Raw genomic sequence first — 26,133 nt, forward strand, 5'->3', positions numbered from 1 at the left:
GTGTTATTGGAGCGTGTCATGGTCAGTGTGTTATTGGAGCGTGTCATGGTCAGTGTATTATTGGAGCACATTTGGTCAGTGTGTTATTTGAACGTGTCATGGTCAGTGTGTTATTGGAGCACATTTGGTCAGTGTGTTATTGGAACACATTTGGTCAGTGCGTTATTGGAGCACATTTGGTCAGTGTGTTTTTGGAACACTGTGGTCAGTGTGTTATTGTAGCACATTTGGGCAGTGTTATTGGAACACATTTGGTCAGTGTGTTATTGGAACACATTTAGTCAGTGTGTTATTGAAGCACATTTGGTCAGTGTGTTTTTGGAACACATTTGGTCAGTGTGTTATTGGAGCGTGTCTTGGTCAGTGTGTTATTGGAACACATTTGGTCAGTGTGTTATTGGAGCGTGTCAGGGTCAGTGTGTTATTGGAGCACATTTGGTCAGTGTGTTATTGGAGCACATTTGGTCAGTGTGTTATTGGAGCGTGTCATGGTCAGTGTGTTATTGGAGCACATTTGGTCAGTGTGTTATTGGAACACATTTGGTCAGTGTGTTATTTGAGCGTGTCATGGTCAGTGTGTTATTGGAGCACATTTGGTCAGTGTGTTATTGGAACACATTTGGTCAGTGCGTTATTGGAGCACATTTGGTCAGTGTGTTTTTGGAACACTGTGGTCAGTGTGTTATTGCAGCACATTTGGGCAGTATTATTGGAACACATTTGGTCAGTGTGTTATTGGAACACATTTAGTCAGTGTGTTATTGAAGCACATTTGATCAGTGTGTTTTTGGAACACATTTGGTCAGTGTGTTATTGGAGCGTGTCTTGGTCAGTGTGTTATTGAAGGACATTTGGTCAGTGTGTTATTAGAGCGTGCCATGGTCAGTGTGTTATTGGAGCACATTTGGTCAGTGTGTTATTGGGGCGTGTCATGGTCAGTGTGTTATTGGAGTGTGTCATGGTCAGTGTGTTATTGGAGCGTGTCATGGTCAGTGTGTTATTGGAGCGTGTCATGGTCAGTGTGTTATTGGAGCACATTTGGTCAGTGTGTTATTGGAGCGTGTCATGGTCAGTGTGTTACTGGAGCGTGTCATGGTCAGTGTGTTATTGGAGCGTGTCATGGTCAGTGTGTTATCGGAGCACATTTGGTCAGTGTGTTATCGGAGCACATTTGGTCAGTGTGTTTTTGGAACACATTTGGTCAGTGTGTTATTGGAGCGTGTCTTGGTCAGTGTGTTATTGAAGGACATTTGGTCAGTGTGTTATTGGAGCGTGCCATGGTCAGTGTGTTATTGGAGCACATTTGGTCAGTGTGTTATTGGGGCGTGTCATGGTCAGTGTGTTATTGGAGTGTGTCATGGTCAGTGTGTTACTGGAGCGTGTCATGGTCAGTGTGTTATTGGAGCGTGTCATGGTCAGTGTGTTATTGGAGCACATTTGGTCAGTGTGTTATTGGAGCATGTCATGGTCAGTGTGTTACTGGAGCATGTCATGGTCAGTGTGTTATTGGAGCGTGTCATGGTCAGTGTGTTATTGGAGCGTGTCATGGTCAGTGTGTTATCGGAGCACATTTGGTCAGTGTGTTATTGGGGCGTGTCATGGTCAGTGTGTTATTGGAGCGTGTCATGGTCAGTGTGTTTGCTCTGTAAGTGTATACTCTGCTCCACATGTGAGGAACCGTGTGCTGTGTGTTCCATGTGGTCTGCTGGTTGGGAGCATCACAGTTTGATTCCATCGGCACTCCTATAATTAAGGGAAAACCTTACCATTTGTGCTCCGAACTCAATGGAATGTTATGAGTTCAAGTGCCACATTTATCACACAACACACTTTTAGAGTTACTGAAGTAACTACCCAAGTAAATGAATGACACCATATGGGATTGAGGTAATATGTCAGCAGGTTTATGAACAGCTACTGAAGCAATTTTCATTCAGAAATACTTGAATACCAAGCCTGTCCCACCCTGGACAACCCATAGCTTACACTATTCTCAAGCATCAGTGCTAACTGCTAGCCAGCTTCTAACCTCCAAGGCTGCCCTCAAGATTATGTGTGTGTGAGGGTATGTGTATTCTTGCACACGGCAGTATTAGCAGAAATCTCAAACTCAAGCAAGACAGCAGTCAATCACCTTTTTTTTCCAGTCCTAATAGAAGAGCAAAGAAATGCCCAAATGTCATCCATAAATGTACAGGACTGTGCCATCTGTGATGTGTAACTTTGTGATGTATGACACATCATAATACAGTATATCATTATTATATCACTAAGAAAGGTGATGATTTCCATGTGAGATGTGAGCAGTGGAAGTGCAATGCAATGTAAGATGTTCTCTCTGCGCTGTTGTAGCATTTCAGCCACAAACGTTACAGTGACATCAGTGCGTGCTACATATCAGCATATCAGCCATAAGTGCAGAAGTGTGGTACATCTCAGAGCTGTGTCTGCAATCAGCACCCTTCCATACATATTGATTACACTGGTTGAGTTTTTAACATTAACGCCCTTCCATACTATTGAGTAAACTTGAAAGTTGTTAAGCAGGCTACATTTTTGCTAAATGTAATGTACTTGAACTCCCTGGATGATATAGCTAAGTATTTCCAGGTTTTCGCAGAGTACATTTGGGAGCATACTTTTCAGCAAGTTAGCATTTTGGTCCCATAATTATGATGCGTAGCTTCACTTTTAAAATGAGGCACAGCTTTACTGATGTTTTCCTTCAATGACAAAGATACGTGAGCAAGGAAAAGACGTCTTACAACACTTCCACAGTACAGTTGGGAAATAGTTCGGATGATTTTTTTCCAACTGAATGTTGCGTACTAAACAGTATGCAGTGAACAGTACACATTATGCTAGTACACAGGAGGCAGTAGATGGGGCTCTGATTTGGACACAGGCAGAGAGTTTGGCCAACTGAAAGACAGGCAGCCATTTTGATTCCTTTGCCAGTGCTGACATCCAGCCTGCAATGTACTGGGCCTACTTACTGTGAGCTTATTTGACCTGTATTTGCGTATCACAGAAAATATCTCACATAACTTTAGAGTATTGGCAGAAATGTTGGCATATTAATTTAAAATGTATAAAATTACTTCAGATATGTTGTGAGTTATATCTAGAAACCCTATGACTAAATATTGACAGCTGTGACAGCTGTGGGTGAAGGGTTTTCAATATGAGCTTAGGCTAATGAAATGCCTGCCATGTCCAATCACATGATAAGGAGGATTATCTCTAATATGTATGTCCATGTGATATACATGTGACTTGGTGTAGAGCAATTTTATGTATTGTTGAATATATTTTAAAATGTATTTTTGTTTTGTTTTTATTTATAAATATTGCAATATATATGTCTGTGCATGTGTGCATGTGTGTGCTTGTGTACTGCTAGTTTTTTATGTAGAATCCATACACATTCAGGGTGAGAAAGGACAAGTTGTTGGACTAACAATTTTAAGCAAAGAAACTACAGATAAGTAGATAGCCTATATGACACCTGTGCTCAAGAATGTATAATTCAGCACCTGAATCTCACAGCTGTTTCTCTCAGTGTACCGTGATATAGCAGTTCTGTGGTCTGTTCCAACAGCCACTTACAGACCAGCACAGCATTTTTTGATTTTTCTGCAGAGTAAATAGCCACTAAATGCATTCAGCTATAAAGGAGAAAGATACTGGCCCGCATGTTGGCAGCGCATGCCATCCCCTGGTTTCAGTGCTACGAAGGGCCAGCGTATTGTCAAATCATGTTCATTTCTGAATGAAGGCAATTGGCTAGAATCCCTCTGTTTATTGCTCTGATTTGTCAGTGTAGGGCCAGAGATCCTCGCAGTTCTTCCTCTTTCATTGCTAGTTGCAAAGCTTTGTCCAGTTCAGCACCCTTCTTGAAATGAACTACACTGGAACATATGGAAACAGTATACTGTGCCCTCCAAAAGTATTGTATTGGAGGAGCGAAATTTATTTTTGCTATACACTTATGGCAGTTGGATTGAGACAAAAGATGAGACAGAAGTAGAGACAATAAGCTTTTATTTAATGGTATTTACTTGCATATATTGTTGCAGTTCCTGTTTCTGACCACCAGAGGCCACAGATTTTCCAGCCTTCACGTATCTTAGATCAACATGCAGTGAGTGCATAGCGAAGGTCATTGGTACAGATACAAAACACAGGTCAGATAAAGTACAATTCTCGTATAGTAGCAGCTATCCATAGCCATGCACATCAAGTCTAGTTCACACAGTGAAGCATTGGCTAAGTCAGTAAAGTTGTGGCTAAGTCTAAAGCTGTAAGTGAGGCATGATTATAAGAGATATGATAAAGGACTGCAACATCAAGATGAAAATACAACTTGAAAGTGGTAGAAGATCAAGATACAAGCGTTGCATGAAAGTCATACTTGATTGGAGGTATCCCTGCAGAGCAGTGTAGGGTTAAAGTTAGTCAAGGTGAAGTCTGTATAGATGTGTGTTCAGACCATGGTGGGAAATGGGCAATGGCTAAGTGGTTTGTAGAGGAATGGAGGGTTTGTTCCATCACTGGGGAGCTGGGGTGCAGTACCTCTGCAGTCAGGGTGAGTGAGAACCATTATACCACCAGGGCACCAATGAGACCTTGCTGGAGAGGGATGACTCCTTGCAGGGGAGGGATGAGTCCCCTGCTGGGGAGGGATGACTCCTTGCTGGGGAGGGATGAGTCCCTGCTGGGGAGGGATGACTCCTTGCTGGGGAGGGATGAGACCTTGCTGGGGAGGGACAGCCAGAAAGTAAATGTCAAAATGAGAGAGGGCCCTGGCCTGACAATCTGTGATTGGCAGGCCATTGCTTTCAAGTGACATCACGCCCAATTTGTTCCGCCATGTTGACGTGGCATATTGGAGTCACTTCAGAGTGTCAAGAAATGTAGGGAAGCTTTTTCTTGCATTAATGTTTACATTGATTTATTATTTTTTAAAATCAAACATGCTATGTTACAACTGTGAAAGAATGAATCGGTGGGTTTTAGGTTGCCACCTATAAAATGACGGAAATAAAGATCTGTCTGTTTTCTGTTATAATAGATGGTGGTCCCTCCACTAAAACCCATGCTTCTGTAGTGAAAAATTTAGTTTCAGTTATGTAAACAAATTTTAGCTATTTAAATATGATGACTAAGTCCATTATCATCATTCAGTGTTGGACTGCTGAACAAAATTATCCAATGAGCAAAGGAGCTTTGGTTGCACCAAAATATATGTTGAAACATTATACTGTCCTGTCTGATAAATATTAAAAACAGTCATACTAAAGTAGTAAATGAAACATAGCTGCTTGCAGAAATTTTGGGGTCAAAGCAGACCTATGAAAACCATTAATATATTAATATATACTATATTTTGTTCAGACCCATGTGCTCTACAACTTGGTGAAGGCCAATAAAGCAAGTTTGTTGTGAATTACAGTATTTTATGTCATTTTTGCATAAATACCACATTTAAATTTAACACTGAATCCGTAATCTTTCTCATAGAAACTTTCTTTTTATAGCTTTTGAAGAGAAGCGTCCACTCTCCATTTTAGCTCGAGTTTCATGCAAAGCAGTCAATGACTGTGGTAGATTTAATTTTAGCATTTTTTATTTGGTCATAGGTTTCCATGGTAATCAAGCAGTAATGAAGGGAGCACAGATTCCCTGTCCTGTCTGACCATTGTGACACGTGAGGACAGTGGTCACAAGCCAGTGTTATGATGCACAGCTGCAGGAAGCCTCTTATGGTTAAGGCCCTGTTGTGGTGCATGGATGTGCACAGTCTGGTGTGAAACCTGGATCGGTCCGGTATGGTCTGGTGTGGAACCCGGGTCGGTCCTGCACGGTCTGGTGTGGAACCGGATCAGTCCAGCACGGTCTGGTGTGGAACCCGGATCGGTCCAACACGGTCTGGTGTGGAACCCGGATCGGTCCGGCATGGTCTGGTGTGGAACCCGGATCGGTCCGGCATGGTCTGGTGTGGAACCTCTATTGGTCCGGCACGGTCTGGTGTGGAACCTCTATTGGTCCGGCACGGTCTAGTGTGGAACCTCTATTGGTCCGGCACGGTCTAGTGTGGAACCCGGATCAGTCCAGCATGGTCTGGTGTGGAACCTCTATTGGTCCGGCACGGTCTAGTGTGGAACCTCTATTGGTCCGGCACGGTCTAGTGTGGAACCTCTATTGGTCCGGCACGGTCTGGTGTGGAACCCGGAGCGGTCTGGCACGGTCTGGGGTGGAACCCAGATCGGTCCGGCACAGTCTTGTGTGGAACCTGGTTCAGTCCGGCACGGTCTGGTGTGGAACTCGGATTGGTCTGGTATGGTCTAGTGTGGAACACGGATCGGTCCAGCACGGTCTGGTGTGGAACCTGGATTGATCCGGCACAGTCTGGTGTGGCTCCAGAAATAAAACCCATTTCTTGTAGGTCTCATTTTTGGGGGAGAAAAGCATATTGCTTTCTCCACATCCAGAGTTTAGGCATTTTCAGCTTAGCTTGCCTTACCTGCACAATAGTGGCAAGAGCGTCATTTACATATTACATGTGGAAATGATTTCACTGGACTTAAGGTTTTTGTTACGTGACTTTCACCCAGTTCCTGCCCACTGAAAACCTGGTGTTTAGCCAGTGATCCAAAGTTGCTGTCTTTATGACTCCAGAGGTACCATAATTTAAAGGTTGATTAGTGATAATTAGGCTAAGTCCAATAATGGCTGACATCCTATGCTTGAGGAGAGTACATGTTTATCTCTGCTCTCCTGATTCAATAATCAATAAATTATGAGTACAGTTGGGCATTCTAAATTGGAGACAAAAAGGAAAGAAATCATAACAATCATGTAACATTTCGATTGAACTTTCCTTGGCGTCCTGCTCAATGACATTTTAGTGTCACAGAGGATGATTGTTATTATTTGCTGGTTTCCATGGTAATCAAACAGTAATCAAACAGTACTGAAGAGAGCACAAATCCTCTCTCCTGCCTGACTCCCTTGACAAACGGCTTCTCACACGCGGCACCCGCTACATCCGTTTGAGATTCCTGTCATCGCGGCGCTCGGTGGACAGCTGTGTTTGTTCGTCAGTTGGATCAGAAAGCCTCAGGCTGTCAGGGTGTCAGTTGTGCATCACCATGTCTCAGGGCAACACATAAATAACACTGTCACTCCCTCTTTAATGCAAACAAAATATGTGGACCTCTTCGAAAATATATAAATATAAATATATTGTGGTAATATGACTGTATAGTGACCTGAATGTGTTTGTCTTGCACCGAATGACTAGATTCAGGAAACAGTTTGCGACAATAAAAGCTTTTATTTTGTAAATGCCACAATCAGGCAGCTTGTGTCTCTGTCAGGTACTAAAATGTGGGGATTGGATAATGGGCAGTTAGGGATGGCTGATTTTCTGGCCGCAGAAGTGGGAGGAGTCTGCGATGAATTTGTTACATTTTTTTAACCCGGTGGACCAGATTACGGATGGTCGCAGATCTTCCCAGATTATTGAGCTTTCTGCATCTCTCATTTGTGTGTTGCTTCTTGTGTCACCGTAAAATCAGTGGAGTTGAAGCATATGCGAGGTTTATGATCACTCTGAAATACTGATCGGGAGGTGCTCATATAGTTTAAAACGTGGTGCTTTTTATTTGCTGAAAAACCTCTCTTTTTTCTGGACAGTAGGTTTGTGCACCACTGAGCTGTTGTCTGTTCTCCTCATTTGTGTTCCAGTTGGGTCCTTAATGAGTCCATCAGTGTGTGATGGACAGGTTTAAGTGTATTAGTGATGGGATTGACCCTGTGGCCTCCAGTGCTGGCCAGCACCACATCCTCAGTGTGATGGTGGCGTGTGGGAAAGCTTGGGTCACTGCACTTTGCCTCCTACCACAACTTCAAATCACTGCTAATTAGCAGTTACAAATTAGTGTTTTAACTATTGTGAGGAAATTGTACAGATGATAAAATAATGGAAAAATGATTCCTTAAGGATTTGTAAAGGGAGAATCTATTAACAACGGGAGGTGATTTACTGTAAATGGCAAGTGAAATGATTGTGTTTGCGTGTTTGTGTGTGTTTTTGTGACTGATGGGTGATGTATGTGGCTGGTGGGTGATGTATGTGGTTTTTGTGACTGATGGGTGATGTATGTGACTGATGGGTGATGTATGTGGTTTTGTGACTGATGGGTGATGTATTTGGTTTTTGTGACTGATGGGTGATGTGTGGTTTTTGTGGCTGGTTTGTGGTGTGTGTGGTTTTTGTGGCTGATGGGTGACATATGTGGTTTTTGTGACTGATGGGTGATGTGTGTGGTTTTTGTGGCTGATGGGTGATGTATGTGGTGTTGTGATGTGGTGGCTGATGGGTGATGTTCAGGGTGGGCTGTGTGGGTGGTATGGTGATGTGGTTTTTGTGGCTGATGGGTGATAGCTGTGTAGTTTTGTGGTGGAGGGCTGATGGGTGATATGTGTAGTTTTTGTGGCTGATGGGTGATGTGTGTGGTTTTTGTGGCTGATGGGTGATGTGTGTGGTTTTTGTGGCTGATGGGTGATGTGTGTAGTTTTTGTGGCTGATGGGTGATGTATGTGGCTGATGGGTGATGTGTGTGGTTTTTGTGGCTGATGGGTGATGTGTGTAGTTTTTGTGGCTGATGGGTGATGTATGTGGTTTTTGTGGCTGATGGGTGAAGTATGTGGCTGATGGATGATTTGTGTGGTTTTTGTGGCTGATGGGTGATGTATGTGGTTTTTGTGGCTGATGGGTGATGTGTATTTGTGGCTGGATGGGTTTGATGTGTGTGGTGTTTTTTGTGGCTGATGGGTGAGTAGTGTGTGTAGTGTGTTTTTGTGGCTGATGGGTGATGTGTGTGGTTTTGTGGCTGATGGGGTGGTAGTTGTGGCTGATGGATTAGCATTGTGTGTGGTTTTTGTGGCTGATGGGTGTGTGTGTTTGGTTTTTTGGTTTGTGCTGATGGGTGAAGTGTGTGGTGATTTGTTTTGTGGCTGATGGGTGATGTATGTGGCTGATGGGTGATGTGTGTGGTTTTTGTGGCTGATGGGTGATGTGTGTAGTTTTTGTGGCTGATGGGTGATGTATGTGGCTGATGGGTGATGTGTGTGGTTTTTGTGGCTGATGGGTGATGTGTGCGGCTCATTTACTTAAGGCAGCATAACATGTCTTCTGAGGCCCTCCCGCTACGTAGCCCCACCTTCATCAAAGAAAAAGGTTTTTCCCTGATCCAGTTATCTAATCAACAAATCAACCAGCAAATTCAATTAGGTCATTCATTTAATTCAGCTAGATAATTAGGGGGCAGCATGGTGGTGCAGTGTATAGAAGTCTGAATCCTGGTTTGAATCCTGGTTTGAGTCCTGTTTTGAGTCCCGGGGCGACCAGTCTGTGTGGAGGTCACCTGTTCCGGATTGAAGTGTTGGCAGCACCATGGGCATGGCCCTGCTCTGTATCCACAGCTGGGAGTTCGGGGGGCGCATGGATCCCAGCTCCTCCCCCTGCTCTGGCTGTTGATGCCCCAGGATGCGAATCGGGGGGGGGGGGGTGGTTCTCACTACTGTGATATGTCAGTGTCATGCATCACTGGATACCTATCCAACCCCTCCTTCCCCCCAGCTTCATGTTCTGCCAGCGCTGTCTGCTGAAGGGGGGTGGGGTGGGGGCGGGGGGGGGCGGGGAGAAAGAGCAGTGAGATGAACCCCACCCCCCTCAGAAATCACAATAACAACTTATTTATTCTTTTATTTTGCCTTCGTTTTACCAGGAAATCCCACTGAGATTTAGAATTTTTGTTACAAATGAGACCTGCCTAAGACTGCAACATAGTACATACGAAGAGTATACAATAACAGACATGAAGTCATTAATATCATCTTTTAGTAATATTTAATCAGGCTGTTAGGAGAAAGGAGGAGGAAGGAAAGCTGTGGGATCCTGCATCTCCACACATGCATGTCTGCAAAAGCACTTCCTTTATTTCAGACCAGCTTTATTGTTGAACACTAGTTCTAATTATCTGTATTGTGATTATTTTCTTTTAGATTTACTTAAATGTTTTCCCCCAAATCGGGGTGTGACATTCGCAATGATACTTCAGTGACATACAAGGAAGGTGAAATTGAGAAAAGCTTAATTAGACTTGGCACAGTTGTTTGCCCCATTTGCAAAAACCAACGGTTTTCTGATGTAATTACGACCTCATTTCCTGTCGTTCGGTTCTGCGCCTCTCTGTTTTTTTGAGTGATTGGGGGTCTGAGACCACGTAGCTGTGTGATGCCACTGTGGCTGTGACAGTGAGGGGCATCTCTACACTGAGTAAAAGGGGGTCTCATTTTAAAGTCCGACCGGACAGACACGCTGGCTCATGGTGCATTCCTTTCTGATTGGTACTGATGGACTTTAAGCTTCCGACCAACCCCACTGACACTACATCCGGCGCAGGAGAATGCGTGATTATTTCTGCAAGTGGAGAAAGGGTTAGGGTTAGGGTTAGGGTCTGGACTGTGAACAGGAGCGCTGTAGTCTGTGCACTACAGATGCTGTGTATCAAACACATGTAGCAGGTTATGTACAGTAGCTATGTAGCACACACATGTAGCAGGTTATGTAAAATATGTAAAGAAGCTATGTAGCAAACACAAGTAGCAGGTTATGTAAAATATGTAAAGAAGCTATGTAGCAAACACATGTAGCAGGTTATGTACAGAAGCTATGTAGCAAACACATGTAGCAGGTTTTGTACAGAAGCTATGTAGCAAACACATGTAGCAGGTTATGTACAGAAGCTATGTAGCAAACACATGTAGCAGGTTATGTACAGTAGCTATGTAGCACACACATGTAGCAGGTTATGTACAGTAGCTATGTAGCACACACATGTAGCAGGTTATGTACAGTAGCTATGTAGCACACACGTAGCAGGTTTTGTACAGAAGCTATGTAGCACACACATGTAGCAGGTTATGTAAAATATGTAAAGAAGCTATGTAGCACACACATGTAGCAGGTTATGTACAGTAGCTATGTAGCACACACATAGCAGGTTTTGTACAGAAGCCATGTAGCAAACACAGACAGTTCAGTTTAGTAGGGCAGCAGGATGCTGATTACGTAAGCGCACAACAACCTAGTGAGTCAGGTCATGTATGTAGGCGTAGTGGCTGGTTGGAGTAACAATGTGAGCTAGGGTTTGTTGTATGTGTTGTGTGTGTTTGTGCATGTAATTATGTTTGTGTGTGCGCTTTTTTTGTACATGTGCGTGTGTGTTTGTGCATGTAATTATGTTTGTGTGTGTTTGTGTGTGTGCGCTGATGAACGTTGTGTGTGTTGTGTTTGTGTGCATACATTTGTGTGTAGTGTTGTGCATGGAAGTGCACATTTATATATAATTGTGAGTGCTATTTCACAGAGATAGCACAAGCTTTTGTGTTGTGTCTTTGCTGGAGCGGGGGAGGGGGTGGGACAGGAGGAGGTGGGTGAAAGGGGGTACAGGGTTGGGGGAGTAAAGGCCTTGAATCCCTCTGTTTTGTGAAGAAGGTGGAGGATGAACTGGGGCTCTTAGAAGGAGTTGCTGGTCTGGCGCACAGATGGTAGTCTCGAGGGGGAAGAGGAAAGCTAACGAGTTTATATTTACTAGTGTCATTTGCTGGCAATTCTGAAATGAGATCGGGGAGTATTGGGGCAGTGGCACAAGTTTGGTGATTTTGGCTCTGTACTCCAGCACATAGGATTTGAAATAAAGCAATGCATGTGAGATTAAAGTGCAGACTCGCCAGCCAGGTTTAATTTGAGGGTTTTTATGGTACATCTGTATTGGATGATCTATGTAGGAATTTCAGCCCGTTTTATTCGTTCATAGTCCATAGTTTTATTCATGGGGAGCAAAAGTAATTGGACAGTTGGCTGTCCAGTTGCTTTTTGGCCAACTGTGTGTTCTTGCATCACTAGTTCATCCATGAGAAAGCTGGGCATTTGTGTTGTGTTGTAGCGCTGCTGGGAGTTTGAGAGTGAAACTGTAAACTTACAGCTAGCGAAGTTGTTACTGGTTTTAGGCTATTCATTAGCGTCAGTTCTGCGTCAGCAGCTGTGTGTGTGGGTGCGTGCATGTGTGTGTGTGCACGTGTGTGAATGCAGCTATAAATGTTTGCTTATATGTTTGTGCCTGCTTGTGTATTAGTGAGTTCATGTATTGGTATTCACGCGTGTGTCTGTGTCTGTGTGTGTATGTGTGTGTGTTTCACAGGGTGAACACAGGGGACCAGCCATCATGGCCAATGCTTCCACCGACCTGGACAACGCAGAGGCCCAGCGGCAGCTGAACAACAACAACCGGCCGGCCAGCGGCACCCGGCCGTGCTGGGACACGGACAGCACCAGCGCCAAGCTGTTTGAGTGCTCCCGGATCAAGGCCCTCGCAGGTGGGCCAGCTCAGAGCTGACTGCTGCCACAGAGGCTCACACTCACACACTCACACACTGCTGACACACACGCTCACACTCATACACAAGCTCACATTCATACACTCACATACAACTCACACGCTCACACTCACACACTAACACACACACACTCACACTTTTACACTCTCACACACTCACACACACTCACACTTATATACTCACACACTCACACACACACACGCTCACACTCATACACTCACACGCTGCTGACACACACGCTCACACTCACACTCACATACACACACACACGCACACACACGCTCACACTCATACACTCACACACTCAATACACACGCTCACACTCATACACGCTCACACTCACACACTCACACACTGCTGACACACACGCTCACACTCATACACGCTCACACTCACACACTCACACACTGCTGACACACACGCTCACACTCATACACGCTCACACTCACACATCACACATCTGACACCGACGCTCACACTCATACACCTCACACTCACACCTCACTACACTCACACACACGCTCACATTCCAACACTCACACAGCTGACACACGCTCACACTCACACACTAACACACACACACTCACACTTTTACACTCTCACACTCACACACACACATGCACACACACTCACACACACACACACATGCTCACACTCACACACTCACACACTGCTGACACACACGCTCACACTCATACACTCACATACACACACTCACACACACACACGCTCGCACTCATACACTCACACACTCAATACACACGCACACGCTCTCACGCTCACACTCATACACTCATACACACACACACTCACACACACACACACTCACACACGCTCACACACTCACATACACACACACATACTCACACACACACTCACACACGCTCACATACACACACACATACTCACACACACATTCACACGCTCACACTCACACACGCTCATGCACTCACACACGCTCACACACACACTCACATACACACACAAACACACACACTCACACCACACCACACCACACACCACACACACGCTCACACCACACTCACACACAGCTCACACTCACACACCACATCACACCACACTCACACACTCACACACCTACACACACCTCACACTCATACACCACACACTCACACACACACACCACACACACCACACTCACACCTCACACTCACACACACACACTCACCACACACACTCACACTCTACACCCTCACACTCACACACTCACACGCGCTCACACACACCTCACACTCACACACACACACACGCTCACACTCACACACTCACACACGCTCACACTCACACGCTCACACTCACACACGCTCACAACCACACACTACACACTCACACACACCTCACACCACACACTCACACACACCACATCACACACCGCTCACACTCACCACTCACAACGCTCATACACACTCACACACTGCACACACTCACATCACCACTCAACACCACATCACACACTCACACATCACACCCACACTCAACACGCTCACATCACACACACCTCACACACCCACACTCACACTCACACACCTCACACACTCCACTCACACACCACACACACACTCACACCTCACACACACATCAACATCACACACTCCACACACACTACACACACTCACACTCACACACCTCACATCACACACTCACACACCTCACACACTCACATCCACACTCACACACACTCACACTCACACACTCACACACCTCACACTCACACACACTCACACACTCACACACACTCACACTCTCACACACCACACCACACTCACACATACACACCACACACACACAGCACACACTGCTCACAAGCACACTCACAACGACCACACCACAGCTCACTACTACATCATTGATCGTGCTACAATACACCCTGTGAGCTTCTCTACACGCTACACACACTAATACTTCACACTACTCCTGAATCTCACACGTGAGGGAAAGGTGAACGATGCAATTATTATTTTGTGTTTGTGTGGGTGCACTCTCTCTCTCCATGCAACATCCAGTGGTGTTCCCCGGCACTGCCGCATCTCCCTCCCAGGGGTGTCATGCTGGCGTGTAACACCACCAAAACCCAAAATCGATGCATAAGTTAGTTTTGTTCGTTCTTCCTTCCTGTGACTGTCATTATTTATGTCTAACCTAACGAGCGTAGTCAAAAGAGAAATCTAACGCAAATCAAAGGACAAATTAACTGGAATTTAATAAGAGATGCGGCTTGAATGAGAAACAAAACTTCCATATACAGAAATAAAGCAATACGTTCCTGTTTCAGGGTGTCTGCTAACATAAGTGAGCGGTAACTCAGAGCCCCTGTTCTACTTTCCATAAGACTCCAGCGCATTCGTCCTTTGGTGTTACACCCCTTTGTGAACCTGCTGCTGTTAGTGAAATTGGTATTTACTGTGTGTACAGTAAAGCTTTGGCGAGTGATTATTTAGGCTCAAATCAGTGGCATGCAGTATAATACGGTCTAGAGAAAGCGAAAGACTTTCATCTTTCCATGCCAAAAAACAAAGAACTCCCACAACTTGGAACTTTGTTGAAGGGGGTAAGGGATAGACTGTGGTTGCAGGCCTAAAGGGTCATGTTTTGGACAATCGGTATATATATCTAAATTCCTTTAATGCCTAGACTGGCTTTATTCTCCAGTTGCTGACGCAGTCCATGGTATACATGCAGATGCTTGTACAGAGTGCTGTGTAGAGCGGCCACTGTTTAACAGACCTATAAATCATGAGGATTACATGAGCTGTAAAAAGCTGACTCAGCGATGTGATGTCACCGCTCTTACGACAGCCTTTATAGTCCATTAGGGCGCTGTGAGCCATGTCTTTTCCAGAGTAGGGCGCAGCGTTTGCTGGTCGCTCGCGTTTGACCGCTGCTGTCTGTTAGCCTGACTGGAGACTGTTCTTCTGGTCCAGACGAGAGGGACGCGGTCCAAAAGAAGACCTTCACCAAGTGGGTCAACTCCCACCTGTCCCGCGTCTCCTGCCGCATCGGGGACCTATACAACGACCTGCGGGACGGCTACATGCTCACCAGGCTGCTGGAGGTCCTGTCTGGAGAACTGCTGGTTGGTACCCCCCACCCCCCTCCTCAAACCCGGTCCCTGGGGGGCCACAGGGTGTGCTGGTTTTATCTGTGACTCAGCACTTCATTTATCAGTTAAAGCAATCGAGGACCCCATTAGCTCAATCTCACCTGGTTTCTTGGGTCTGAACTGGTCATTGATTTTAACTGAAACACTGCGACTGAGGACACAGCTAGTTTAATACCACTGACTGTAACCTGCCCAACCCATTTCATCGTTGTTTCTGATTGATCCCTTGTTACATTTCTGTTCCCATCAGTTTCATCTTTATACTATTACACCGGGCTGGTCAGTGGAGGATGGGCTCCCCCACTATAGCCAGGTTCCTTCCGAGATTCCGAGATTGGGGAATTTTGCTTCTAGCCACCACACGTTTTTCTTCTCCTCAGTTGCTAGCTTTTTGAGGTTTCAGGCTTGGCTTTGCCCAATTTTCCTCCTGTTTGTGATGTCAAGTGTCTTTGTGACAGTGGCTCTGTAAAAAGCTCTGTACAAACACATTAAATTTAACCCCCCTGTGACTCTCCGCGGTTATGGAACCCTAGCTCAGTTGAAGCACCCAATCAGGAAAAGGAAAACAATTCAACATGTAAAATGCTGACCACTTAGAACTGTCATGCACAACCATTTTGTCCCAGAATCCAATCGAGAACATGCAATTAAAATATGTGGCTCTCCATAAGGTGCGCTCTCCAATGTTGTTCCGCTGGTGCATTAAGTCTGTCTTTAACAGCAAAAAACCTGCAGCCATCACTCAGACCTGATGATATCTGACAGCTATGATTAATAAATGAGGTCTTATGTAATTTTAGCTTTCTTAGCTAAACTACAGTTTTATTTATTAGTGCTATTTCAGTGTTTATTAATTTCATTTTGAGTGCTGAAACATTTGTGAAGCCCTAACACACGTGTGATGTGTCACTGTGCATTGCTGATGAAAGGCTGAGCTGCTGCAGTGTTGCGTGTGTCACTGATACATCAGCAGCTTCTGACTGGCTGTTTGGTTGAGGCCAGGTAAACACGTCTCAGGGGAAAATACTAACCGAATATGTCCCTCTGAAACTTATTCTTGGGCTCCTTCCTAAAATAGAATGGAGATGATGGGAACATACGAGAGCCTCCACAGAAATTGTATGTACAGAATTCATTTATCTGTACTTTTTAAAGACAAGTATGTGCACCAAGGCAATATTAAATGCACTGCCCATAAGTGGCTTTGGTGAAAAGCGTCTGCTAAGTGGCTGCATTGTAAATAGTACACAGGGTTAGGGTTAACGTCCATGGGTAGAATGGGGTTAGGGTTAGGGTCTGAGGGTAGAATGGGGTTCGGGTTAGGGTCTGAGGGTAGAATGGGGTTAGGGTTAGGGTCTGAGGGTAGACTGGGGTTCGGGTCCATGGGTAGAATGGGGTTAGGGTTAGGGTCTATGGGCAGAATGGGGTTAGGGTTAGGGTCTATGGGCAGAATGGGGGTAGGGTTAAGGTCTATGATTAGAATTAGATTAGGGTTAGGGTCCATGGGTAGAATGGGGTTAGGGTCTATGGGTAGAATGGGGTTCGGGTCTATGGGTAGAATGGAGTTAGGTTTAGGGTCTATGGGCAGAATGGGGTTAGGGTTAGCATCTATGGTTAGAATTAGATTAGGGTTAGGGTCCATGGGTAGAATGGGGTTAGGGTCTATGGGTAGAATGGGGTTCGGGTCTATGGGTAGAATGGAGTTAGGTTTAGAGTCTATGGGCAGAATGGGGTTAGGGTTAGCGTCTATGGTTAGAATTAGATTAGGGTTAGGGTCCATGGGTAGAATGGGATTTGGGTCTATGGGTAGAATGGAGTTAGGGTTAGGGTCCATGGGTAGAATGGGGTTCGGGTCTATGGGTAGAATGGAGTTAGGGTTAGGGTCCATGGGTAGAATGGGGTTCGGGTCTATGGGCAGAATGGGGGTAGGGTTAGGGTCCATGGGCAGAATGGGGGTAGGGTTAGGGTCTATGGGTAGAATGGAGTTAGGGTTAGGGTCCATGGGCAGAATGGAGTTAGGGTTAGGGTCTATGGGTAGAATGGAGTTAGGGTTAGGGTCTATGGGCAGAATGGAGTTAGGGTTAGGGTCCATGGGCAGAATGGGGTTAGGGTTAGGGTCCATGGGCAGAATGGGGTTAGGGTTAGGGTCCATGGGCAGAATGGGGTTAGGGTTAGGGTCCATGGGTAGGTGGCTGCATGCTCACAGCTGTCACCTGTGTGAGGTACGCTTATAGGCAGCACACTGTCAGCCCCACCTGGTCTGTGGACTGCAGCACTGAATGTGCTGTAACTGCAGGTGTGGGTGGCACTGAGGTAACGTGGAGAGGCTCAGCTGGCCATTTCAAACTCAGAATAAAAGGAATGTTAAAGATAGACAAAAACAACTATGCACACATTTGAAGCCGTGAGTGTTTGTGCATTGTTTGTAATGGTGGCTGATAATGGATGACTTGTTGAGTGGCGTTTGGGTCACGCCCTGTTTTTACGGGTACGTTCCGCTTTGACGCTCCTCAGCCCAGACCCACGAGAGGCCGCATGCGGATCCACTGCCTGGAGAACGTGGACAAAGCCCTGCAGTTCCTCAAGGAGCAGAGGGTCCATCTGGAGAACGTGGGCTCCCACGACATCGTCGATGGCAACCACCGTCTCACCCTGGGCCTCATCTGGACCATCATCCTTCGCTTCCAGGTGCGTGTGTGTGTGTGTGTGTTTCTTTTCAAATCTGTGACTGGATTAAACGTATGAGCTGCGTAGGGCAATTTTGGTTTTGGAACTGGCCTTGGGGTCAGAAAGCCACTGATTTGCATCCACAGAGCTCTGCGGTGCCTTTGAGCAGAACATGCCAAAGTGCTTCAGTGAGTATCCAGCGCAGAGCATTAGATAAGAGAGTTTGACAAAGTCCAGAAAAGGTGTTGTGGGGCCATAGGGGGCACTCTTTTTTCTGGCCATAATAGATAATCCAATGCCCCAGCACAGTGAAGGTGCAGTTTTCAGATGCGACATTAAACCAAGGTCCTGACTTGCTGTAGCCATTAAAGGTCTCGTGGTACTTTTAGACAGTGTCCTGGTCTGTCTTAGACCAGTGTTAGAATGGTTACAGTGGTGGTGGTGAGGGCAGGCACCACAACCCATCAATCTAGTTCTAGTACAGCTGGTTTCTTTCATCTTTTGCCTGTCAGGTTCAAGCAAAAGTGTTTGCCTTTGTCCTTAAGAAATTAAGCTGTCATTTTGAGAAAGGGACATTGTTTCTGGGCTCAAGCAGGTCTGTTTTTTGCAGCACATTCTTGTAACTAAAAACAAAGATGTGTACTGTTGGAGTACATCCATTTTAGCCTTCTGAGAAGTTCTCTTAGAGTTCTCTCTGCATATTTCAGCGAGAAACTTCTTCAGGCTTGGCTGGAAAAGCTATGATTTTGGAGCCAAATAGACTGATGCTTTTCGATCTAAACACAGCTCCGCTGTGACTGGCCGTTCTGCTTCATAACGAAAGCTCGTCCCACCTTTGCTGACTCGGGGGTATGAGGGGAGATCATATTCCGCGAGGCACAACAGCAGAGGGGTTTATAAATCGAAGTTTCTGCGGGGAGAGGCGCCAATCATGCCGCATCATCGCTGCGTGACGTCGCCGGGGTGACGGCTGAATGTCAGTCCGCCCCGGGCCTCCGCACTCAGCAGGGGGGCAAGGACGGAGCGGCAGGCCGGAGAGGAGCACGCGGGACGCAACCGCGCCAAACCGAAACGTCGGACGCGTGAGTAGCACGTTATGCGGTCTGGGAGGCCCGGGGGTTGATGGAGAACTGTTAGAATGCAGTCGCAAGGATGCAGCGGTCCAGCCGGCTCTGGGTGGAGGGGGTGGGGTTCGAGGAGAGCGGTCTTCAGGCCATCTCATCTTTCACCTGCCCCCCCTCCACCCCCACGCAGTCCAGTTGCTTGTGGGTTAGGCGGGCCGTTCTTAGCTAAGGTCCAGTTTTGGTGGTGGAGCCAGAGAGCCAATGGTGGAGAAAGGGCAGGAGCAGGGCGATGGGAACTTGCTCTAGGGAGAGAGCAGTGGGCATGGGGGGCGATGCGTGGGTGACAGGGCGTGGGGTGTGGGCCACAGGGCACGGGGCACGGGATGTCCTCCCCTCCCTCTCGTTTCTCCCTCCTTCCCCCTCTGCCTCCCTCTACCCCTTTCTTTTGTCTTGCGCCTTCCTTCCACCTCTCTCCCCTCATTACCTCTGTCTCACCTCTTTTCCGTCATTCCCTCTCTCTCCTCTCTCTCCCCTATTTCCCCTCATTTCCTCTCTCTCCCCTCTCCTCTTTCTCTCTCTTGCTCTGTCAGAGTGTGCTTTGCGCAGTCAGCAGGAATTGCACTAGCCAGTGCCGCAGACACACAGGAAGGGGAAGAAGGAAGACTGAGCAGGCCTCTGTAATGAAGGAAAGGAGCAGGAGAGGGCAGTGTGTGATACACTAAGTTGCTGCTTGGCCAGATCCCTACTGCACTGCGAATCATAGCCAACATATCATCATGTCCTGTGCTTATCCAATACTCAGTATTATCATAATAACTGTGACAGCATTTCCAGCGTCATATTATCTTTGCACTGTCATTGTAATGGTCATTATCATCATCAGCATCATTACTGTCACCATTACTAATATCATCATCATCATCATCATCATAACCACCACCACCATCATCACTATCACCATCATCATCATCATTACTGTCACCATCACCATCATCATCATCATAACCACCACCATCATCATTATCATTGTCTTCATCATCATCATGACCACCACCATCATCATCATCAGCATCGTCATCATCATCATTATCATCATCACCATCATCATCTTCATCATCATCATGACCACCGCCATCATTATCATCATCTTCATCATCATCATCACTGTCATCATCATCACCATCATCACCCTGATCATCGATGTCATCCCACCACCATCCATCATCATCATCGTCATTATCATGAGCATCACCATCATCACCACCATCATTATCATCATCATCGTAATCATCACACCAGCACCATCATGAAATAGCATTGGCACAGCGCTCTGAACCTTATGGCTACCGGTTTATGCGGGGCGTCTACTGTCAGTCATCTAGCTTGTCCCCCGCAATAATTGTACTGAAAAAAAAAAAGCGTTGGCCATGTACTTTTATTTTGAAAGGCATGGTGCGGGTGCGCAGTCAACAGTCCACCCAATACAGCAAGTATCATTCCTTTAATGGAGCCTGGTCCTTAATAAATCACTCCAATAAAATCGTGCAGTAGTTACCTATTAACCAGTAGGCTCAATAGGTTGCAATCAGACGATTGACTGGCTACAGTATCAGGCTTTTAAAATCACCCCATGCAAGATTTTACGAGGAGATTGGCAGTCTTGTGGAAGGAAGGTAACGTGAATACTATGCTATTACTATTAACATATTAGAATATGTTTCTGCATCTTAATCCCCATAGCTGGCTCTGGTGGAACCACTTGACTTTTCCGCTAACTATATTTATTGTGGGGGGGGGGGGGTGCTGGTAGGAACTGGGGAGAAAATGTGCCCCCAAAGTAAAACTCACTCCAGTGCCCCTGAACAGGTCAGATATGTCTGTCCTATGTGTGGTTATGTTCATGAGTCCAAACCCTGACCTTGCATAGACAGGGTTTGGACTCTTGGACTCTGACATAGAAGAACAAAAACTCATAGAGTACATCACCTCTAGAGAAATATATACATTCATGCTATGTGTGTACACACATACACACATATACATAAGTGTATGCATATATGCATACCTATATACCACATTAGGCTGTTTTTTAATACAGTATGTTACACCTACCAATAGAACCCAATGAGAAATATACTTCATACATGTACAGTGTTTTAGTTTACATTGACATGCCACACACAAAAGAGTTTAGAAATTGAAGCAACATTAATCGCCCATTTTCAGAGCTTATGTACAACAAATTTTGGAAATGGGTCCTTTCCTGACCCCTTACATGGAGTCGGGTAGCAGTCTCTCTCTTGATGACCCTGCAGGGTCCATTAGGGTTGTGATTAGATGGAGGCAGCCTGTTTGTCTGTTAGGGGATTCGTATCAGAGGGGCATGATGGGTAAATGCTCTCACTGCATGTACGCCTTGTGATTCAACGGGCCAAGATGGCGGCCACGACTCCAAAGTGCGAAGAAATGTCGGATAGTTGCCGGGGGCGACCAACCGTGTGTGATGGCTCTGCAGTCCTCATGGACATATGTGAACCTCATTCAGTAGACGAATAAGGGCTTACTGTTATTCACAACAGAGAAGCACACTGCAGGTGGTATTCAGGTAAACAAGACGCTTTCCTGGATCACAGATTGAAATAATGTATTGATCGTATTGATGTCTTAATATAATGTATTCAGCAAAAATGTCTGTGTGCATTATGCTAAATATATATCACAGCGACTAATGAAGGATCTTGAATTAAGCATTGTTTTGTTGTCCAATGAGAGTGTAAGCATGGCCATTTACAGCGTATCATATATGTGGATGCAATGAGACTATCCCTGAGCATGACCACCTGCTGTGGGTCTTAAGAGATGGTGTGTCATGTTCAAGATCATTAACTCAGTGATAATATTTTTAGTGGCTACTCCACAAAGCAGATTCACAGACAAGGCGGTGGTTTTTTCATAATCAAAACAATGAGCTGGTTCTGCATCTCAGAACATGAGCTGGTTCTGCATCTCAGAACATGAGCTGGTACTACAACTCAGAACAACATGTCCGTCCCAGTGCAAAGGGCCGAGATCCGGCTCTGTCTCTTATTGCAGATGCATATGCGCTTTGCGGACCTCACCCTGTGCTACATTATTAGCACTCTGTGAGTCTTGGACTGCAATTGTAGATTCATTAATATAGATGCTCAATCAATTTACACAGCTGGACTCCTACTGAAGCAATTCAGGTTAAATGCCTTGCTCTTTGATTAAATGATAGTGGCTTACTTTTGATTCAAACCCGCAGCCTCTGAATTATAAGCCCAGTTCCCTAACCATTATGTCACACTGTTGGAATGTGTCTAGTGCTTCAAGCATTACAGAAGCAGCATTATGGCATTTCCGGCACCAGCAGGTGGATGCCGGTAGGAAAGTGATAGATCACAGCATTGGTTTATTGCCCATATAGTTATTGTCTTCCTACTCTTCCCCCTCCTCCTCTTCCTCCTCCCCCTCCTCCCCCTCCTCCTCCTCCTCCTCCTCCAGATCCAGGTGATCAGGATTGAGACGGAAGACAACAGAGAGACACGCTCAGCCAAGGATGCCCTCCTCCTCTGGTGTCAGATGAAAACTGCAGGGTGTGTCTGGCAACCCAAACTTAAATTTTGGCAATGCAAAGCGGTTTCTTGTTCTGTTTCATGGAAAAATTAATTATTTAATTAGCTGATTAATTCATGTTTTGTTTTTGATATATAAGACTATATTAACACATATTATTGTATGAAGTTCCTTAGTTGTTTCTGTTATTTTTGTTTGTGGCATGTTCCACATTTAATCAATAGATGAATCTTCTTTATTTCCTCTGCTGACAATGTGTTGTGTTGACAATATTAAGAGAATAGCAGTGGTCAACCTTTTCAGAAAATTGGTCTGTCACATTTCATTTCCTGTCATGGGGACTTCTCTGGAAAGTGGTGAACAGTGCGTGTGTTGTGTGGACCTGCAGGTACTCAGAGGTCAACATTCAGAACTTCACCACCTGCTGGAAAGATGGCCTGGCCTTCAACGCCCTCATACACAGACACAGGTGAGCTTGTGTTGTGGGTGGTGCACAGGTGAGCTTGTGTTGTGGATGGTGCACAGGTGAGCTTGTGTTGTGAGTGGTGCACAGGTGAGCTTGTGTTGTGGATGGTGCACAGGTGAGCTTGTGTAGTGGGTGGTGCACAGGTGAGTTTGAGTTGTGGATGTGCACAGGTGAGCTTGTGTAGTGGTGGTGCACAGGTGAGCTTGTGTTGTGGGTGGTGCACAGGTGAGCTTGTGTTGTGGATGGTGCACAGGTGAGTTTGTGTAGTGGATGGTGCACAGGTGAGCTTGTGTAGTGGGTGGTGCACAGGTGAGTTTGAGTTGTGCATTGTGCACAGGTGAGCTTGTTTGTGGATGGTGCACAGGTGAGTTTGTGTAGTGGGTGGTGCACAGGTGAGTTTGTGTTGTGATGGCACACAGGTGAGCTTGTGTTGTGGATGGTGCACAGGTGAGTTTGTGTAGTGGTGGTGCACAGGTGAGCTTGTGTTGTGGATGGTGCACAGGTGAGTTGTGTTGTGGGTGGTGCACAGGTCAGCTTGTGTTGTGGATGGTGCACGTAGTTTGTTGGTGGAGTGGGTTGGTGCACAGGTGAGTTTGTGTTGTGATGGTGCACAGTGAGCTTGTTGTGGGGTGCAAGCGTGTTTGTTGTGGATGGTGCACAGGTGAGTGTTTGTGTGGTGGTGCACAGGTAGCTTGTGTTGTGGATGGTGCACAGGTGAGCTTTGTTGTGGATGGTGCACAGGTGAGCTTGTGTTGTGGATGGTGGTGCACAGGTAGCTTGTTGTTGTGTGGGTGGTGCACAGGTGAGTTTGTTGTGGATGGTGCACAGGTGAGCTTGTGTGTGTGGATGGTGCACAGGTGAGCTTGTGTTGTGGGTGGTGCACAGGTGAGTTTTGTGTGTGGATGGTGCACGGGTGAGCTTTGTTGTGGATGGTGCACAGGTGAGCTTGTGTTGTGGGTGGTGCACAGGTGAGCTTGTGTTGTGGATGGTGCACAGGTGAGTTGTGTAGTGGATGGTGCACAGGTGAGCTTGTGTAGTGTGGGTGGTGCACAGGTGAGTCTTGTGTTGTGGATGGTGCACAGGTGAGCTTTGTGTGTGGATGGTGCACAGGTGAGTTTGTTAGTGGGTGGTGCACAGGTGAGCTGTGTAGTTGTGGTGGTGCACAGGTGAGCTTGTGTTGTGGATGGTGCACAGGTGAGCTTGTGTAGTGGGTGTGCACAGGTGAGCTTGTAGTGGGTGGTGCAAGGTGATTTGTGTGGATGGTGCACAGGTGAGCTTGTGTAGTGGGTGGTGCACAGGTGAGTTGTTGTGATGGTGCACAGGTGAGTTGTGTTGTGTCAGTGTTGATGGGTGGCACAGGTGAGCTTGTGTTGTGAGTGGTGCACAGGTGAGCTTGTGTTGTGGATGGTGCACAGGTGAGCTTGTGTAGTGGGTGGTGCACAGGTGAGTTTGAGTTGTGGGTGGTGCACAGGTGAGCTTGTGTTGTGGATGGTGCACAGGTGAGTTTGTGTAGTGGATGGTGCACAGGTGAGCTTGTGTAGTGGGTGGTGCACAGGTGAGCTTGTGTTGTGGATGGTGCACAGGTGAGTTTGTGTAGTGGATGGTGCACAGGTGAGCTTGTGTAGTGGGTGGTGCACAGGTGAGTTTGAGTTGTGCATTGTGCACAGGTGAGCTTGTATTGTGGATGGTGCACAGGTATGTTTGTGTAGTGGGTGGGGCACAGGTGAGTTTGTGTTGTGGATGGCACACAGGTGAGCTTGTGTTGTGGATGGTGCACAGGTGAGTTTGTGTAGTGGATGGTGCACAGGTGAGCTTGTGTTGTGGATGTTGCACAGGTGAGTTTGTGTTGTGGGTGGTGCACAGGTGCGCTTGTGTTGTGGATGGTGCACAGGTATGTTTGTGTAGTGGGTGGTGCACAGGTGAGTTTGTGTTGTGGATGGTGCACAGGTGAGCTTGTGTTGTGGGTGGTGCATAGGTGAGCTTGTGTTGTGGATGGTGCACAGGTATGTTTGTGGAGTGGGTGGTGCACAGGTGAGTTTGTGTTGTGGATGGTGCACAGATGAGCTTGTGTTGTGGATGGTGCACAGGTGAGCTTGTGTTGTGGGCGGTGCACAGGTAAGCTTGTGTGGTGGGTGGTGCACAGGTGAGCTTATGTTGTGGATGGTGCACAGGTGAGCTTGTGTTGTGGATGGTGCACAGGTGAGCTTGTGTTGTGGGTGGTGCACAGGTGAGTTTGTGTAATGGATGGTGCACAGGTGAACTTATGTTGTGGATGGTGCACAGGTGAGCTTGTGTTGTGGGTGGTGCACAGGTGAGTTTGTGTAATGGATGGTGCACAGGTGAGCTTATGTTGTGCATGATGCACAGGTGAGCTTGTGTTGTGGGTGGTGCACAGGTGAGTTTGTGTAATGGATGGTGCACAGGTGAGCTTGTGTTGTGCGTGGTGCACAGGTGACCTTGTGTTGTGGGTGGTGCACAGGTGAGCTTGTGTTGTGGGTGGTGCACAGGTGAGCTTGTGTTGTGGATGGTGCACAGGTATGTTTGTAAAGTAGATGGTGTAGTACTTGGACAGACACAGGTGAGTTTGTGTTGTGGATGGTGCACAGGTGAGCTTGTGTTGTGGATGGTGCACAGGTATGTTTGTATAGTAGATGGTGTAGTACTTGGACAGACACAGGTGAGCTTGTGTTGTGGGTGGTGCACAGGTGAGCTTGTGTTGTGGATGGTGCACAGGTATGTTTGTAAAG

The 26,133-nt window shown here is 46.3% G+C and overlaps 1 protein-coding gene across 1 annotated transcript in view; it reads left to right on the forward strand.

Annotated features, from left to right (window-relative positions):
• LOC135235784 (spectrin beta chain, non-erythrocytic 4-like) overlaps positions 1–26,133 on the forward strand; it is a 98,520-nt gene that overhangs the window by 5,155 nt on the left and 67,232 nt on the right. The window contains exons 2-6 of the mRNA XM_064301627.1: positions 12,276–12,450; positions 15,414–15,565; positions 18,107–18,280; positions 22,849–22,940; positions 23,309–23,389. Of these exons, the coding sequence (XP_064157697.1) occupies positions 12,300–12,450; positions 15,414–15,565; positions 18,107–18,280; positions 22,849–22,940; positions 23,309–23,389 (650 nt within the window). The 5' untranslated portion in view covers positions 12,276–12,299. The remainder of the gene's footprint in view (positions 1–12,275; positions 12,451–15,413; positions 15,566–18,106; positions 18,281–22,848; positions 22,941–23,308; positions 23,390–26,133) is intronic.

The sequence above is a fragment of the Anguilla rostrata genome, chromosome 12 (assembly GCF_018555375.3).
Source record: "Anguilla rostrata isolate EN2019 chromosome 12, ASM1855537v3, whole genome shotgun sequence".
Classification (NCBI taxonomy): Eukaryota; Metazoa; Chordata; class Actinopteri; order Anguilliformes; family Anguillidae; genus Anguilla; species Anguilla rostrata.